The sequence below is a fragment of the Neolamprologus brichardi genome, chromosome 16, assembly GCF_056152115.1.
Source record: "Neolamprologus brichardi isolate AB-2024 chromosome 16, ASM5615211v1, whole genome shotgun sequence".
In the NCBI taxonomy this organism is placed as follows: Eukaryota; Metazoa; Chordata; class Actinopteri; order Cichliformes; family Cichlidae; genus Neolamprologus; species Neolamprologus brichardi.
In genome coordinates this window covers 23,525,484-23,544,358 of record NC_142119.1, presented here as the reverse complement: position 1 = coordinate 23,544,358, position 18,875 = coordinate 23,525,484, and the positions used below count along the sequence as shown (strand labels likewise).

Below are 18,875 nucleotides of genomic sequence, written 5' to 3'. Positions count from 1 at the left end.
AATATATGTTACTCCGGAAAAATTAAATAAGTACAACTCTAATATTCCAGACACTTGTAATAAATGTAATGAAGATAAGGGTAACTTTTGGCATTGTATTTGGGATTGCAGAAAGATTCGCTCCTTTTGGGTTGCAGTAACACAAACTATGAAACAAATATTATCCAAGGAGGTTGTTTTGGATCCTGGCTTCCTTATTCTGGGATTGTACCCAGAAAACATGAGGTACACAAAAAGTGACAGAATGTTTATTGATATGGGTTTGTTACAAGCAAAAAGATTAATTGCACTAAAATGGAAAAAAACAAGGGAACGGAGTATCACACAGTGGATAAAACAAATGATGGTGGCTTTGCCATTGGAGCGGATAACATGTATACTGAAAAGGAAATTGGATGTTTTTGAGAAGGTGTGGAGACCATTTGTGAATTTTGTAGAAGGATTTGTATTATCTGAGGGCAATGACATTTGATTTGGGATAATGACAATTTTAGGCCTTTAATGGAGTGATAAATCTGACGACTTTTTAGTTTTCTTTTTGCTGTCTGAGAGGAGTGTATGTTCATGTAGTATTTAGAATGTTGGACTGTTTGTAAGTCATTAAAATGTAAAAAATAATAAAGATATTGTTGGAAAAAAAATGTAACCCCACTTACATAAAAACTCAGTCCTGGTGATTTTTCTCTGGCTAAAAACCAAAGCTCTTTGGTGCTCGAAAATTTCATAAGCAGGAAAAGCCCTGCAGTCATGCTACACAAGGAGGAAGCAAATGTGTACGATAATGTCATATTTTCTGTGCATAAGCAACTTCCCAATATTCTAATCAGAAACACAATAAATAAATAAACTGTGTGTGTGATCACAGTCTGAACAAGTAGCCAGCCACAGTTCAACTAATTTAAACTCAAAGCTTCTCTCCCTTAATGTAGTAATGCAGCTTGTACAGATTCCGAAAACCACGGGAAATGAATAAGCAGTACAAAAGTATTGTTAGAAAATCACACAAAATGAATCACACAATTAATATCTACCTCTGTTCTTTAAAAGTAACACATCCAGCTTTGAAAATGTATTAAACTGTTTTAGATGTTTAATTTCAGTATACGACTAACTTAATGAAACTATTGCCCTGTTCAAAATTAAGGGTGACAGTAACTTGGCAACTAATGATCTAGAAGATGCCTTCTTCTTTTAAGAAGTTTCACTGGGATAAGGTTTTTGACTTGAGACTCACCAACTATCAATTTCCTCGTGACTTGAAAAATAGTTACAGGCAGCTGATTCTTTAGATGACTTCTCTTGAATAGAAAACATTTTTTTGCCAGTGACAAGAAGCACTGGTGGTGTTGTTTGCTACAGCAGAGAAAGATTCTCCATGCAGCTGCACTTTTGGAGGATTTTTCCCTCTAGTGTTTTCAGAGTGCTTTCTTAGCACTGTCATATCAGCATGATGTCTATTTCTCAAAGGTCACAAGTGGCAGGCACGGCTGTGTGTGTGTGTGTGTGTGCACGTGCTCACTGTACGTGTGTACAGAGCTGATGACTGATGTCTCAGCAACAGCAATGCTGACAACCATGGATAAAGAGGCCAGTCTCTGTGATGGCAGTAACAATTAATATTATCTTACTTTGCTCTGCTGCAGTGGTAGGGCTCTTCTCCCAGAATAGAAAAACCAGGGAGCCTCACTGAATACCGTGACTTTAAGTGGATAAAACGCTGTGTCACAATCACATTACATTTAACATCCCCTGGGAAAGTTGTACATAATACATGGTGAGATAAGAATGGGAAAAGTCGTGTTCTGACTGTGTTATTTTCCTCATGTTAGATCCTTGGTCCGTTTGAAGAGCAGGAAGAATTCACTGTGGAGGATTTCCACTTGCTGGAAAAGATTACTCTGAGCGGTTCTGCAGAGAAAGTCAAAGCCAGAGTTAAACAGATGGGAATGAAGCCAAAGCAGTATGTTTGTATTTCTTTTTGGCCTACTTGTCTCTTTTAAGTGTCTGTGATAGAAATGTGTGCATCTGTTTAAGAATTTCCCTCTGTGTCACCTTTGCATTAAGTTTGTCTAGAATTATTTGTTAGTGTGGGATTTTCTTTTTTCCTCATGTATCAAATGTTTGAATGTATTCTGTGATGAAGAAATGTCACGTTCTCAGTTTTAAGGTACAGTAGCCTGATTAAACCGTGACTCTGCCTGTTTAGAGCTTGATATTATATTGCGCAAGGGCTGGTTAACATCTTCACTAACACAAATGCTTTAAAAAAAATGACAAACTGATTTTTTTCCCGTCAGTGCCAGTGACTTAGTTATGAAAGTTGATGCCCTGCTAACTGCAGCCCCCAAAGGAGAAGTCAGAAGAGATGTCCACTTTATCAAAGACACCCACAGGTGGGATTTCTTTTTCCCCTTTGGGATCTGTAGTCTCATTGGACGGTATTCATGCTCCTTTTTTTGTAATGGGCCTGAAAATTGCAATGCCATCCTTTCAAGGAGTGCCGAGCTGCAAGTCTTTTGATTTGCAGTTCTGCTGATTAAGGATTGTATGACGTTGTTTGTTGAATTCGCTCTGGTGTGCTTTTTTTTGTTCCTCAGCGTGCTTAATCTCTCTCCACGTGAGAACGAGGTGTTCTATGATGTTGTGGCAATCGTTGACCCCCTCACAAGAGAAGCACAGAAGATTTCCTCCCTTCTGACTGTAAGCTGTAGTGCATTTTTATATTTTTCCCCATTATTCTTCATCATTTTCTGATATAGGAAGAACTTATAAAATCACACCTAAAATCACTTGCAATGTAGGAAGGGTAGAAAGACATGCAGGGGCTAACACATGAACACATATAGCTATTCGCACTCACATTCACATGGGCAATTTAGAATTACCAGTTAAGCTAACCCCACTAACTGCATGTCTATGGACTGTGGGAGGAAGCACAAGTGCCCGGAGAGAACCCACGCAAACATGGGGAGAACATGCAAACTATAGACAGAAAGGCCCCGGACAGGTGGTGGAATCCAACTCAGGACCATCAGGGGATTGTACCATCAGGGCCTCCGCCCCTTACTGCTACTGGGGTGGCTGTGGCTCTGGTGGTAGAGCAGATCAGCTACTGATTGGAAGGTTGGTGGTTTGATCCTTGGCTTCCCCAGTCTGCATACCAAATATCCAAGATACTAACTCCAAGTTGCCCTCCGATGCGTTCTTCGGAGTGTGAATGTGTATGAATGTTGGTTAGTTTGCGCTTGAGTTTAGAAGTGCTTGTATGAATAGGTGTGAATGGGTGAATGAGGCATGTTGTATACTGCGCTTCGAGTACTCCGGGAGAGTAGAAAAGCGCTATATAAGAATCAGTCCATTTACTTAACACACAATGCACAATACACCCGATCCCTATTATGGGTCCTGCAGGTGGTGAGCCCACAGAAGGGCGGACCCAGGTCATCTCTTCGGGCTGCACCAAGCCTAAGCCCCCTCCCTCCACGCACACACACACACACACACACACACACACACAACATAACATACAGGAACCTTGTAGGTGCCGATTCATGGAGGGGGAAATTATGTGGTGCTGTTGGCTGGTGGTGACCTACAGCTTGCACTGTAGCAGTGCACAGTGTGACGCATTGGGAATGAGAATTAGCTCTTCCAAGTCTGAGACAATGGTTCTCAGAAGGAAAAGGGTGAAGTGCCCACTCCACATCAGAGACGAGTTGCTGCTCCAAGTGGAGGAGATGAAGTATTTCAGGGTCTTGTTCATGAGTGAGGAAAGAGGGGAGCGGGAGTGGGAGACTGACAGTTGGATTGGTGCAGTATCTACAGTGATGCGAATGCTGTATCAATCCTTTGTGATCACTTGTGGTGAAGGGAGAGCTGAGCGTAAAAGCGAAGTAGTCAATTTATGGGTTGATCTACATTCTTACCCTTACCTATGGTCATAGGCTCTGGGTAATGACTGAAAGAATTAAATCATGGACACAAGCAGTAGGAATGAATTTTCTTTGAAGGGTGGTTGTGCTCTTGTAGACAGGGGAACGATTAATTCGTTTGTGAGGGACTGAGAGTAGAGCTGCTCTTTCTCCACATCAAAAAGAGCCAGTTGAGGATGTTTGGTATCCGATGAAGTGTTTAAGAAATGTCCTACCAGGAGAAGGCCCTAAGTAGACCCAGGACTCGCTGGAGAGATTATGTCTCTTCTTGGGAATGCACCTGGATGAGTAGGGGACAGGTGGGAATAGGGATGTCTGGACTTCTCTAATTCTCTAACTGCTGTGCCTGGGACCTGGCCCTGGATAAGCAATAGAAAATGGTTGGATGGATGAAAATGTATTTGCCCCCTTTCTTATTTTATTGCCTATTTGTCACATTTATGTATTTGATATTCACAAATTGTAATGTTAATGAATGATATGATCATCATTTAAAAAACTGCATTTTATATTTGCTTAAAATATCTAAGTAATATAATTTATTAAAGGGAAAAAGCTATCCAAACCTACCTGGCCCTTTGTGGAAAAAAGAAATTACCTCCACCCTTTTCCCTAAATAAATGTAAAATTGCATTTTATACTAACCCTGGATGTCTTTGTCTTATATTAAAAAGAAAGAAAGAAATGAGTAAGGGGACAGATACTTTTTCACAGCACTGTAGTACAAATACAACATGTCAGATCCTGAACTTGAGAAAAGTTTGTATTCATCTTTGTATTATTTTCATTGCATTGTAATTGAACTGAGATTTACTCAAGCTTTCATATCTTGCAAATGCAATTGTACTATATATAATATAATATTTTTTTATATATATAATTATATAAAATATTTTTCTTTAACTGAAAATTTTTTTTTGAAACGTATGTAAGGATATCTATGCTTTCCCATTGAAGAACTTTTAAAAGTTCAATATAATAAGTAACTAGTAAGAAAACAGCTCACGTGTGTTTTACACATTTCAGCCACTTTAAGTTATACTTGTTTCTTGATTTTTAACTGGGTCATATTTTCTGTGAATCCTGCAGGTGCTCAGTCAAGTGGTCAATGTGAGACTGCAGGTGTTTATGAACTGCAGGGCCAAGTTGTCTGAGATGCCTCTCAAGAGGTAAGATCTAGCTCCAACAGTAATTAAATTTTCCTGTTTGGCTTGTTTGTGTATCCTCTTACTGCTGCAGACTTAGCATCTCTAACTTGGCCCGTCCTTTATACTGCACAGATGCAATCTGCTTAATAATAGTACCTTATTGCTTTGGGCCTCCACTTGTATCTCCGGGCAAATTGCTTACAACCTTCATTGTTGCAGTTCAAACCATGCAGTGAAAACAGTAGTAGAAAAAAAGCAAATTAAAGGTTGAAACTGTTCATCAGCATTCAGCTCAGATGTGGTGTGGGCTTTTATTTATTTATTTTTGTGAAAAAGAAAGATGACCAAAACCAAAAATCCTTTAAGCATTAAATCTTCACTTTCCAGGGATGATTTTCTTAATGACTTGAATTGACCAGACATAGTACCAGTATAATTAAGGATATGTCCCTCCACAAGTCACTGGCACATCTACTCTCTTCAACCCATCCACTCCATGTCCTCCCAACTGACAACTTGCCTGTATTTAATGTAACTGAAGGCTTGCTACATTTCTATCAAGTAGCCAATAAAAGTACACTATATGATCTAAGTAAACTAAATGTCTACAATCAAACTGCAACATTAATCCTCTAATAGTTCAGCATATAACAACAAAGACATGTATCATAGTATTTACCTTTGTGGGAAAAGTGTTTTGTGTTTTGCTTTCTTTATATGCAATTTTCACTTTCTGCCTGACTAAATGTGAGCTCATGGGTGAAGGACAGACTCTAAAAAACAACAAACAGGATCACCCAGCCACACATTGTTGTTGGCGTTGCTGGAGATCTGTGGTTTGTGGAAACGGTACCCTTTTAAGAAAAAAATAAAATATTATATATCCTTAAATACTCTCGCTAGAAAAATCTGAAAGTGGACTCATTTTGTACTATTATTTATTTATTTTTTAATCTTTTTTTTTTAACGCAAAGTATCTACTTCGTTTTACTTTTTAGAGCCACAGGCTTGGTAATCTTACAGCTCGCCCCTGGAGATACTGCTGACGGTGGGAACACATGAATCCTGCTCTATGTCACTGGATTCATTTTATTCAGTAGTGTACTTCTCATAGCAGTGAGACTGCCACAGAGACCACTGGGCTGCTCATCTTCTTTCTCTCACTTTTCGTCTTGTGGGGAATTGGCCATCTCACAAATTGGAACCAATCAAATGAGCACTGTGTGTTTCTTGTAGTGTGCTTGGTTTTGCCTCCTTAACTTTAACTTTTCCTACTGCTCCCATCTCACTCTGGAGTCACCACGTTGCTGCTTTAGTTGGTAATAACTTCTGAGAATTCTCATTCTAAATAAGAAATGTGTTATAGGCATTGCAAATTAAAAGAATTAGCATTGGTCATGTTTATCTACCACGTTATTTACACTCATTACAAGTCTTCTGTGTCAGAGGGCACACTGAAGAAAAGCAATTAGCATAAAGATTAGCCTGGAGCTAGCCTCTGCACCAATTGTAATGATGGAGAAAGAGAAGTTTCCAGGTACACAGAGTGCAGCACGTAGTTCTGTTATTGGTTGAGCAGGAACACTGGCAGTAATAGAATTAGATTCCTCACTTTGAAGAAATTGTATATACCCAGCTGTCACAACAGGGCCCATCTCTCGTGTCTCAGAAAGAAGACTATTGCACAACATGTCATCATTTCAGTGCTTGCTGAAGAGGACAATGAGTTTTTGGATGGAATTTTTATCTCGGTCCAGTGGAAAAAGGTTCGGCCTTTTATTTGTTGCATATTATAGGTCATCCAATGATAATCAGTGAATCCTTCCCACCTGACCCACTCTGAATCATTTCTCTTAAATACCTCTAGTATATTTAATTACCTTGATACCTAAAAGTAGATTAAAAAAAGTAAACCTTTACTATGCTGCAACTTGTTTTAACCAGCCACTTATTCAACATGATGATATTTAGTGAATTATTCAATAACAGATAAAACATCCAGGATACCAGTGCTTGATTCTGTTACTCGATGTCATAGACGTTAAATTGGTTTCATTTTTGATCTTGAAACTATGACACATCTCAGAATATTGATGCTCAAACTTACTTATAGATAATTGTTCTGGCTTTAGGTTGTGACACTTGGAGTGTGTGTAAAAAAAGATCTTGTTGTGTGTTTTAACAGAGCTGTACTTTTAGGCTTGGAAATGCCATATAGCTGTCTCATATACTTAAGCTATGAGGACTAAAAGGTTTTGAAAAAAGGACTTGTAAAATTACAAGATGCTCATAATAGGCTGAAATATTTGTACAGAAAAAAATAAGCTGATCTTGAGGTCAGTTTATTTATTTTTTTGTTTAATGATTCTTGATTCTGCTTGTCTTCACAGTTTTTACCGCTTTGTTTTGGAGCCGGATGTTATTTTCTTGGCCAATGACACAGTGTCTCCAGGGCCAGTTGCCCGCTTCATGGAGCTCCCAGAAACTCCGCTCCTCACTCTTAATATGATCACACCTGAGAGCTGGATGGTGCAGGCAGTCCGGAGCCCGTATGACTTGGATAACATCCATTTGCAGGAGGTATTGTAATGCTGAGTCATTACTACCCAGTGATCTCATCATTCTCACATTTAGGTAGCGCCAAGGTGCTTCCCCCCATCTATTTTAGTGCTCTGCAATTTGTTTGTTTCTTTCTTTCCAGGTGAACAGGGTTGTGGCAGCAGAATTTGAACTGGAGCACCTCTTGCTAGAGGGCCACTGCTTTGACCTGTCAACTGGCCAGCCTCCCCGTGGACTTCAATTTACGCTGGGCATGAGCCGAGACCCACTCATGTATGACACCATTGTCATGGCTAACCTGGTCAGCAACCTTTTATACTACAACCCAAATTTTCTTGCACTGTGTTAAGTCCAGAAGCGTCTTTGCACTAGGATTGAGAATGAATCCCAGCCATGGGGTGGCTGTAGCTCAGGTGGCAGAGCAGGTCAGCCACTAATCAGAAGGTCGGTGGTTCGATCCCTGGCTGCCTCCTGGCTGCATGCCAAATATCCTTGGGCAAGATACTGACCCCATGTTTGCCTACTCGTGGTGGTCAGAGGGCCCGATGGCGCCAGTGTCCGGCAGCCTCGCCTCTGTCAGTGCGCCCCAAGGGCTACAATGTAGCTTGCCATTGCCAGTGTGTGAATGTGTGTGTGAATGACTGAATGTAGTGTAAAGCGCTTTGGGGTCCTTAGGGACTGAGTAAAGCGCTATAAAATAAAGGCCATTTACCATTGAGAATGAATTATATTTAATTATATTTAATTGCCATTTCTAAGACCATTTCCACCAAAACAGGGATACTTCCAGCTGAAAGCAAATCCTGGAGCCTGGATCCTAAGATTACGTAAAGGGAGATCAGAAGAAATCTATCAAATCCTAACGTGAGTTCTTCTCTGTTTTTATTTCTTCATCAGTTAAGCAGCTAACAGTCAACATGCCGTCAAAGGAGCTCTCAAAAAAGCCCAGATGATTCCAGGGTCCTATTTGTGACAAATGATAAATCTTCACAATATCCTACTGCTTGCTGTACTCCACAGTGCAGGTCATTGTAGTCTACCACAATAAGGAGAGTACTGGAGAGTAAAGGTTAAAACCAGGTTTAAAACTTACTGCGAGTTCAGTGTAGCAGTATTTGTTTGACAATAGCAGAGTCAGTCACTTGTTCTCAGCCCCAACTACATTTCACTCACAAAACTAGGAAAAAGGACCAGATTTATTCATGTTTATGTTCATTTGTACAATTTCTATGCCTATGCATATCTTGTCTGGTGGGTACAGAGCCACAAGCATGAAAACTGTTTTGAAGTCCTGATATTTCTAGATAGACCTTTAGATAGAAGTTATCTAAGTAAATAAGTCATGTTTATTGGGCACCTTTATCCATAGCTCAACATCAAAGTTGCTTTCAGATAACTCTCCATTTCCTTCTGGTAGCTATGAAACCCATCACTATGGCAACGTGGACCACTGCTGACATTGTAGCAACGCAAGGTTTTGATGAGTGCTCAGAGTTCTGCTCAGCATTGAGCTGAGAGAGACAGGTAGGAGGAAAGGGTTGCTATTAAAGAGAAGACAGAGTAGAGAGATGATTCAGCTGGTCACCTGCCATGGCATCTACCTCAGACAACAGAATATCAGCAGCAGAATGTGTTTTAGTTAGGATGGCGTAGGAGTCAAAGGCTCCACATACTAAAGTGAGCGAGCTGTGGATGTCTAATTTTCCTGGATAAATAAAAACATTACTTTGCTTTGGTTTGTTGGATAAATATCTAGCAAATGCATCTTTTTCAGTCCTTGCATTCTTTGAATTCTGCACTTGAAATGTGCTTTTTGCGCTTTTCAGTTTTATCTAAAATAAATCAAATTCTTCTTTTTTTAAGGGAACCTCTTTTTACTTCGTAACATAACAAAGCGGCAGTGCCTTACAGCAAAGTGGTGGTAATCCCAACTGTGTATGTGAGTCTGTATGGGCATTTCTAGTGCGTTGGTCCAGATGTCCCTACAATCACAGATACTTTTCTCTCTGGCTATCCTCACATAAGATTTAGGACATATACAGCCCTCGGTTCTTCTCGAATCATTTCAGACAACCAAGATTTATCCCCCAATCCTCCAGGTGAAGCTAAGAGGTGATGTCATTTTTCACCTTGGCAGTGTCATTATTCTTGTGGTTAGCGGCACTCTGCTCTGGTTAGGTGGCCGATCAGAGCCTAGTGGGAGTGTCTGCGCTCTCCAGTCCCAGAGTGTGAATTTTCCTCTTCCACCCGTGCTGCCAAGACACCTCGCTCTGACAGCGATGAATGAGATGGCCAGCTCTCCTCTTCTCAGAGCAGGGATACAGATTGATCTCTCGTGCTTTCTAAAACAAGCCCTAAAGACTGACTTGCACCGTTGACAGCAGAAGGGGCAAAATACAAGCAGCATTTGAGCACGAGCGGTGGAGGGGTGCATTGGCTCCAATGAGAGAGGGGCATTTATCATAGTGATAAGGTTAGATTTTTGCCTTTAGTAAGCATTGAGGTTGTAATGGCTTGTAGTGCATCATGGCCTATTGCTCATCTCCGCCTGAAGTTTGCTCTCTGGTGTTTCACCATTAGGCCCAGCAGATTCTGCCTGCCAAAACACATTCTGTGCTGGGAAAATCAGTCCTAAAACAATTACATTGAAAGGCTGTTTTACGGAATCAATACTGCACAGACTTTCTCATTAAATCTACGAGTATATAGAGCAAGGCTGGGAAGTAGTGATGGGTAAAATAATGGTAAGGTGATTCTTAATGATGATGGAGGGTAATGAATATGGTCAGAGTGTGACCCTGGCAGCTGTCCCACTATTTAATTTTAAGTGTGTGCTCACACTGTCGGTCCATTAGCAGCTGTTGTTTCCTTCATGTGTTATTTCCATGGGTGAAGCATGTAAAGCAGTCTCTGTCACTGATCACATGTATTTCCCTTTAATGTTTGCAACAGAGACACTACAGGTCTTAGACTGATTGCGTTACTTGAAATATTAGCTCTGGTGTTCTAATGTTCTTTGAACACAAAATTAGCAAAAAACAAATGCTTTAAATGTATTTCTGTCTATTTGAGTTTCACATTTTTCAGCTGAGCAAAACTTCTAGATTATAAGCTTGAATGATCACTTTGCAGTAGCAGTGTTAAAAACAGGGATTTAAATCCTAAGAACGTTAATTTTATTGTTCTTATTTAAACGCGTTTGTTATTTTGTCTAACAGAGACTTGACTTATGACTGTTGATGAATGTATGTCTGTTTCTACGTCTAAATTTTTTACATGTATACCTGTGAGCTGCAGATTGTTTGACAAATAAAAAAAGTATTAAAACTCTCAGTAACAATTAGCATTTTCTCACTCTTTATCCACTTTTTCAGGCACGATGGAACTGATTCACCCGCAGATGCTGGTGATGTTATAGTTGTGCTGAACAGTTTCCATAGTAAGATCATCAAAGTCAGGGTGAGTGTGTTTCCTGTTGGATGTGCTACTGTAAATGTCACACTGAAAATGCTTTTCTTCAGTTTTCTATGATATACGGATCACAAATGAATGGTGTGAAGACAACTTAACACAATCCAAGCTAAAATACACTGGACAAAAGTCTTGAGCCACCTCTTATTTCTTTATATTTTGCTTCCAATGAGTCAGACTTTTAAATGGTCTAAGCAGGGTGCTCTTAAAAAAAGTTGAGGAAACTTGACAATTGAATTAAAAAGAAAAAGTGACAGGATCACAGAGATGCATCTGGTCCCATAATCATAATAACAGTTTGCCTCAAGGCACTGTTGTTCCATCGTTTGGTTTTGGTCCACCACGCAGTACCATCTGGAAAGAATCTGATTGGCAACAGCTTCATTTCTCAGCATGACAATGAGCAACAAATACACTGTCAATGAAGTAAAAATATACCTGGGCAAAATACAGTGGAACACTATCAGTCATGGATTGGCCTCCTGAGAGCCCTGAGTCTTATTGAAGCAGTGTGGGATCATCTTCAGAGAGAATGGAAAATAAAAAGACAGCCAACATACAAAGAAGAGCTTTTAATTTCCTTCAAAGAGCTTGGAGAACTATTCCTGAAGACTACTTAAAGAAATTGGTCATGCCAAATATTGACTTTCAAGCCTGTTAAAATTGTACAAATATTTCCAATGTATGTATGCACATTTTTTTAAGTCCCTGCAGCTATTTCTCATTTTTCTCACCAAATATAAAGAAATTAGAGCTGGAAGTTTTCTAAGATGTGCCTAGGATTGACTGATTACAAATTTATGATGTCAAAAGAATTTTACATAACCCATGCTAAAATATTTTCCAGTATTGTTTTATTTTCTGTGTATTTTATATTTATAGGTGCAGAAAAAGGCAGACAAGCTTGGCGAAGATCTTTTAAGTGAAGCTAGTGAAAGCAAAGGCATATGGGAATCCATAGCAAGGTGCGTAATCTCTTCAAATACAGCTTATATTTGGTTGGCTTTAGGTTTAAAGCCCTTCTCCAGCTGACAGGCAGTAACAGCTGTGAGCTCATTGATGGATTGATAGATGTGCTGATGCGCCTTCCATTTGTCAATTATACATTGCGGTTTCAGGAGATCTTACTCCTCCCCTGGATCCAGACTGCAATATTATGCTGTAAGATCTAGTCTTGCAAAAAATATGTGCTTCTGTAGGTATGTGTGTGCATTTGTGTGTTTTCCTCCCAAATCCTTCCTAACTGTGTGATCCTGTCTCCTCACTTAATGCTTGCTGTGTGAAGTGTTTGGAGCACATTTGAGAAAAGGTAGGCAGTTTTGCTGCAAACCATTTAACACCTAATACCTCTCGTCATACTCATTAGCATGCAGTGTTTATTGGTAGCTTTTCATGCTCTCATAAGTATTGTAATGAATGGGAATGAGTCGTGATATTCTATTCTAATGGTAATACTGTAGAGAGGGTTTTTTTCTTCTTTTTTTTGCATTTGTTTATTCATGTGATGTTTTTTTTTTCTACAATTTCGGCAAGTCATGAGGTAGTTTGTAGCCTGTATTCATGCGTAAGGTTAACTTTTATTTTTTTTACTGTGTTCACTTGCATATATCTGCACACACACAGCATTAAGCTGTATTGTTCAGAATCAGAAATAATAGTCATAAACAGTGCTATGGGATTCATCACAAATCCTGTTTTGCTGACATGAGTAACATAAAGTAGGAGTGTTTAGCTTGATTTTTTTTCCTTGTTCTGGGAATATGTATGTTACGTGTCTGCTGGAACAGAGCAGAAGAGCAGTACCCAGTGCTTTCATATTTCATGTTGGATGGTATTTCACTATGTTTAGCCTACTTCAGCCTCTGATTGAAGCACTGGAAAAGATGTTATATGGGGACTGAAGTTCAGCTGGTGCACTTTGAGCAGGTGGTTAAACCCTGACAGAGTTTGGTAGAAAGAAACAGCTTGTCTGATGTCATCGTTTGTGATCTTTTGTTATTGAGTTGTTGTGCTCTAGCATCAGACTAAATAATAATGGATTGGATTTATATAGCGCTTTTCAAGGCACCCAAAGTGCTTTACAATGCCACTATTCATTCACTCTCGCATTCACACACTGGTGGAGGCAAGCTACGGTTGTAGCCACAGCTGCCCTGGGGCAGACTGACAGAAGCGAGGCTGCCATATCGTGCCATCGGCCCCTCTGGCCAACACCAGTAGGCGGTAGGGTAAAGTGTCTTGCCCAAGGACACAACGACCAGGACAGAGAGCCCGGGGATCGAACCGGCAACCTTCCGGTTACAGATACGCTTCCCAATCATTAATGAGACTCATTAATGATTTATCTTGAGATGACCTTATACCTGCTGCTATACTTAAAAAATAGAGTGAATTAATGAGTGGAGAAGCTCTCCTACTGAAAGACGATAGGAGTGAGGGGAAGTTTTTTCAGCTTTGTTGCTTAAGTGGACTTCTTCTCCACAGTGCTGAATCTGTTATGCCTGGAACCTCACATTCAGTAGTGTGCTGTATTTGCTATTGGATTGTATAGTGCTTATCAGGTCTAGATATTATTTGTGGGCCTTATATCCTGGGGTGTTTTTGTATTGTCAAGTGTAGCTAAATGTTACCATAAAAAAGTACTTGCAGTCAGAGTTATAACTGAAGTACCAATGAATGATCTAGCATGTCCTTGATGTGCTGGCAGAGGTGCTTGGAGTAGGATCACTGCTGCTAAATAATAAAACAAATTGAACTGGATGGATTCTTAAGACCATTTCTAAGTTGCATTTATTGTCCCATGATAGGCTTATATTTAAATAATGACAATACCCATAGCATTAAAAAGTTACATAAAATACTTAATAAGATGGTTTCTAGGGGGAAAAAATCTCCCTTAAGTGGCTTTAATGTATATATCTAAAATTAAAATTCAGTTGCATTTGTAGATGAGAGTGCTTTCTTTCCTCCTTTCAAAACTAGGACAGGAAAGTCTCGAGTCTGTTAGAAGCTTGTTGTCCGTAAGAGAGGATATCTCTTCTCATTAACATCCTGCAGAGCAAAGAGTAGAAAAAACAACTGTCTGAAACTGAGGATTAGGAGCCAGCGTGAAGCCTCAAGTTTTGGCTCACATGAATTACTTGTACACATACTGAAGTATGTCATTTGACACTTTTAAACATGTTTAATGTGAATTTACACCATTATATCAATAAACAGTCGAGTCCTTTACTATTTGGATAGTAACACTATTTTTTTTCTTTTGTAATCTTGCCTCATACATTACTATTATAAAATAAAGATGTGACTGAAGTGCAGTTCTTCTATATTAATTCAAAAAGTATGGGAAAAATCTTGCATTAACTGTTTAAAAATTAAAGCTTTTTTATGCATAGTACTTCATTTTGGAGGGCAATCGACTTAGGAGCAGTTAAACTGTCAAGTGAAGCCATTTATCACAATATTCAAAACTTAATTTAACATCTAGAGTTGATTCAAAGTGTTGAGCTTGTATTTATTAGCTATTTAGTAGAACTTTTGATAGAAAGTCCAGAGAGAAAAGTATTTTCAGAACATCTAACCAAATCAAGTAGTAGAATCAAGAGACACCTTCATGAATGCAAATACAGAGGCCTGACGAGAAGGTTGTAAACCACTGGCTGTGCTAAGGAGCAGGAAGGCCAGATGAAGGATACAGAACAGTACGGAGAAGGAGCAAAGCAGCATGCCAAACACCAGATACCACATTATCTGTCAAACATGGTGGAGGCAATGCTTTGGCATAGGTATGTGTGGCTGCCAGTGGAATAGAGTCACTAGTGTTTATGCATGATGATAGAATTCTAAAGTGTACAGACTCTACTCTCTGCTTGGATTCAGCAAATTTCTGCAAAACTTATCAGTCAGTGCTTTGTAGTATAAATTGGTAATGACTGTTATCACCACAAAAGCAATCCAAGAATTTCTTAAGGCAAAGAAAATGGATATTCTTTAATGGCCAGGTCAGTCACCTGTCTCAGCCCAGTGGAACAGCTTTTCAGTTACTGAAGTCAGAAAGACCCACAAACAAGAAGCAGCTGAGGGCAGCTATTTAATAGCTCAGATATTACAAAGTTAAAATCCCAAGATTTCATCAAAGACGTTGTAGTTTGTGATTTTACCAAAAGATAGTCGATTTAATGGTAACGGTGACCTTAAAGCATTACCTCATTTATATCCTTAAAATAGTTCAAGAGATTCATTGTTAAAAGCTGAAGACGATGTATTTTCCCAGTGAGATGCATTCATGTCAGCAAGCATCACTAAGTCTAAGCGAGAGAGATGTTGATTGTTTTTAAAGTAACATCGCTTTAGAGCAATAACAGGACTGAGTACATATGCCCCCTCCCCCCCCCCCCCCGCCCCCCCACACACACACACACACATTCTTGCGTATTTTTTTTGTTTCGTTTGGAGTTTCTCATTTAGCTGCCTCTGCCGTTTGTCTCTAGCATGGAAAAAATTAAGTAATTGTTTCTACCCAGCCTGAGGAACTTAGCAGTGTTTGTTATGCTGCTCTTAGAAAGACCAAGCATGTGGACCACATGGGGTGTGAGAGAGAGCAGCGCTGATGTTACCTGAGGGAGATGTTCGGGTTTTAGGTGAAGGGTGCTGTAAAAAGCACATTTGTGTCATTGTTTTTCTAAACTGAATCCAGATAGCCGGAATGGAAAGTGTTTTCCATGTATTTATTTGCTGAAATCTTTGTTATTAGGTTATCTTATATTGCTCTATATATAGTGAGATTGAGTAAGGCAAATGTATTGATTCTCCATAATGGAGAAACTGAATGTTATTTTTAACCTGTCATGGTGTGTTGCGCGTGTATATAGTTACAATGGGGGCAATGAATGACTCGGTAAATGTCGAAACACCCTGTTCAATCTAAATAGGCAGAGGGCAAACAGAAGTAGAGCTTTGTCCAGTTGGTGTTGTCCACCGCTCAGGATTTATACAGAGCTCTGTGGACCCTTCCAGAGATCCAGATTATCTTGGGTGAGTCAGCCAAACAGGTTCTCACCTGACCCTCCAAAGCTGCTTATCTTGGGAACCCTGTTGTTGTGCTGGAGGCCCTTCATAATGCCTGGCTTAGTCATGGCAGGCAGTCGGCTTCCCCAGATCCCACCGATGTGTGGTGACTACCCATAAGCCAACTGTTCAACTATCAAGAGTCATACTTTATCTTGAAGAGGACTGCAGGCACATTATTTTCAGAACTACAGATTTAAAATAAGTAAATAAAGGGCCATTGCTGAGTTTGTGTTTTGTGGGTATATCTTTCTTATCGGTAAGATGTGCCTGAAAGAGTTGGTTTTAGAGGACATGCAGGGACAAACTGTATTCTCCCTCCCCTCCCTTCACACCTCCCTCTCACTCACTGGTGTCTTCCTGAAGCCTGGGGGCTGAGGTTGTGGTTGTGATTGAGTGTGGGAGAGACACTCCTTCCCTCATCAGCAGTCTATTACAGACAAGGACACAGTTTGACTGCAGACTCATCTACCCTCCAGCACAAGTCCTGATTTCTGTCCGCTAAATGTGCCTTGCATCATGAACCACTGGTCTTTAGTAGCGGTTAGGGTATGTTGATGCATTCCCAAGTGCGGAGAGTGTCCTTACTTTGGATTTTTCCTGCATTTGTGCCCTTATCTCAGCATATAAATATTTTAGCTCGTCGATTTTTATCTGTTCTTTTACATTTAAGTTAATTAAAAAGCTAACATTTGTCTGAAAGGTAATGTGCTGACTTGCTTGGCATTATCTTCCTATGTGTGTTCCACATTACTCTACAAAATCACTCCAATCTTCTGTCTTCACATTTGAAAAGCTACTAGTCTTTTTTTCTAAAACACTGTTGATTTTTTTTTTAATTAATTAAATTATATAACCTTTATTTATACAGGTAGTCTCAGTTTCTCATTTACAAGAGAGACCTGTGTCCAACAAACAATACAGTTTTTATTCATCTACTATGCAACTAATAGAGTACTCATCCCCATACTACGCTGATTCAGTTCAATTTCCATTTCTTGAAAAATTATTTAAGTCATTTAAATCATTCAGTTGTAATCATGGTATTCCTTCACGGCCATTCTTCCTGTGTACCCTCATCCAGCGACACAGGGTAGTAGGGCAACGGCCATGTGAATAATTCTTTAAAAAGGGGTCTGATATAATTGCACCTGAACCCCAGTTTTAATTATGAAAAGAATCTGTAGAAAGCAACAACATAAAGGTTTAAATAAACTGTGAGGATCATAATTTCAATCAAATCTGGAAGCAATTAAAACATGTTTACAAAAAATTTATTAAAAGAGCTACTATAGATAAGTCTGCATGTTTCTTTGGAAGTCTCTCCTCAGGAAAAGCTGCCACAGACTTTCTATATGAAGAAGACTGTTGCTTTTAAAGGGGATAATGGACACTGATGTGATTGGCTTGATTTTTAACCAAGCCCTAACACAATTAACTATAATGTATGATAATTCGTTTTTGCATTATAACCCATTTTCTTTTGAAGTGGCACAAACGCCACACTGTGTCAAAATTGCACCAGTGAATTGTAATAGTGCACTTACACTTTACAGCTTGAATCATAAAAATGGTGCCAGAAGTATTTGTGTCATCCTTGCCAAAGTCATCAATCCTATGACACAATGCTCTCATTTAAAGCAGGTCATCTATGCATAGATCTTAAGTGATTGCTTTCAAATAAATCGTTCACTTTCTATCATGGACTCTGTTAATGTTGTGAGGGTGGAAACATGAAGAGCTATATAATGTTTGCTGGGTCTGTTCTAAAACTTTATTTCAGCCCTCTCGTTGGGAGCCAGCAGAAGCTGAAAATCATATCAAATGTGTTGATTTCCACAGCATTTCCATCCCCATTATTATCATTTTATTTGAATAAATCATCTCAGTGTGTTGCATCGCGTTGCATGGTTTGTTTGAAAGTGTTTTCTGATGGCTGTTACAGCTGCTGTTACCTCTGGCAGTACAAAAGCATGGTGGCTGTTGGCTTAGTTTTGATTTATTGTCACTCTATGAAAAACACGCATCCAATCCAAACACAACTGACTCGTGTATTATGGTCTCATTTACAGCATCACAGGTGGTGGCTCAAAGAAGGATGACAGAGAGAAGAAAAAAGACGACGTTCTGAACATTTTTTCTGTGGCCTCGGGCCATCTGTATGAGCGTTTTCTGAGGTGGGTCAGTTTTACTTTCCAAACACGCACTTCCTTTTCAAGCGCCACGCATTGTGTTCCTCTTATCCCTGATCCTCAAACTTAACCTTTTCCCATTCTGTCTCCAATTCAGAATAATGATGCTGTCTGTGCTTCGGCATACACAAACACCTGTCAAATTCTGGTTTCTCAAGAATTACCTATCTCCTTCTTTCAAAGTAAATCTTTACTACATCACATGAATATTTCGCTAGGCAAACCCAGCTTTTGTATTTCATTAATTTAACCTCTGGACTTCATTTTTGCTGTGGTCAGGACACCATCTCTCACATGGTAGAGTCATACGACTTTCAGTATGAGTTAGTGCAGTACAAGTGGCCCCGTTGGCTCCACCAGCAGACTGAGAAGCAGAGGATTATCTGGGGATATAAGATCCTCTTCCTGGATGTTCTATTCCCTTTAGCTGTGGACAAGATCATCTTTGTGGATGCCGACCAGGTAAAGATCAAACAGAAATGACGGAGAAAACCGCTATATTGGAG

General features: G+C 39.6%; 1 protein-coding gene across 3 annotated transcripts in view; it reads left to right on the top strand.

Moving 5' to 3' along the window:
* The window catches only part of uggt2 (UDP-glucose glycoprotein glucosyltransferase 2), a 44,406-nt gene that overhangs the window by 20,289 nt on the left and 5,242 nt on the right, over window positions 1-18,875 (top strand). For 2 of the 3 annotated variants that reach the window (XM_087853001.1, XM_035906682.2), the window contains exons 24-36: window positions 1,830-1,960; window positions 2,298-2,393; window positions 2,598-2,700; window positions 5,022-5,101; window positions 7,471-7,660; window positions 7,782-7,940; window positions 8,418-8,503; window positions 11,014-11,098; window positions 11,993-12,075; window positions 12,396-12,419; window positions 18,250-18,354; window positions 18,467-18,551; window positions 18,649-18,831. In XM_087853001.1, the coding sequence (XP_087709127.1) occupies window positions 1,830-1,960; window positions 2,298-2,393; window positions 2,598-2,700; window positions 5,022-5,101; window positions 7,471-7,660; window positions 7,782-7,940; window positions 8,418-8,503; window positions 11,014-11,098; window positions 11,993-12,075; window positions 12,396-12,419; window positions 18,250-18,354; window positions 18,467-18,551; window positions 18,649-18,831 (1,410 nt within the window). The remainder of the gene's footprint in view (window positions 1-1,829; window positions 1,961-2,297; window positions 2,394-2,597; window positions 2,701-5,021; window positions 5,102-7,470; window positions 7,661-7,781; window positions 7,941-8,417; window positions 8,504-11,013; window positions 11,099-11,992; window positions 12,076-12,395; window positions 12,420-18,249; window positions 18,355-18,466; window positions 18,552-18,648; window positions 18,832-18,875) is intronic. The other variant, XM_006788417.2, reaches the window with a different exon arrangement.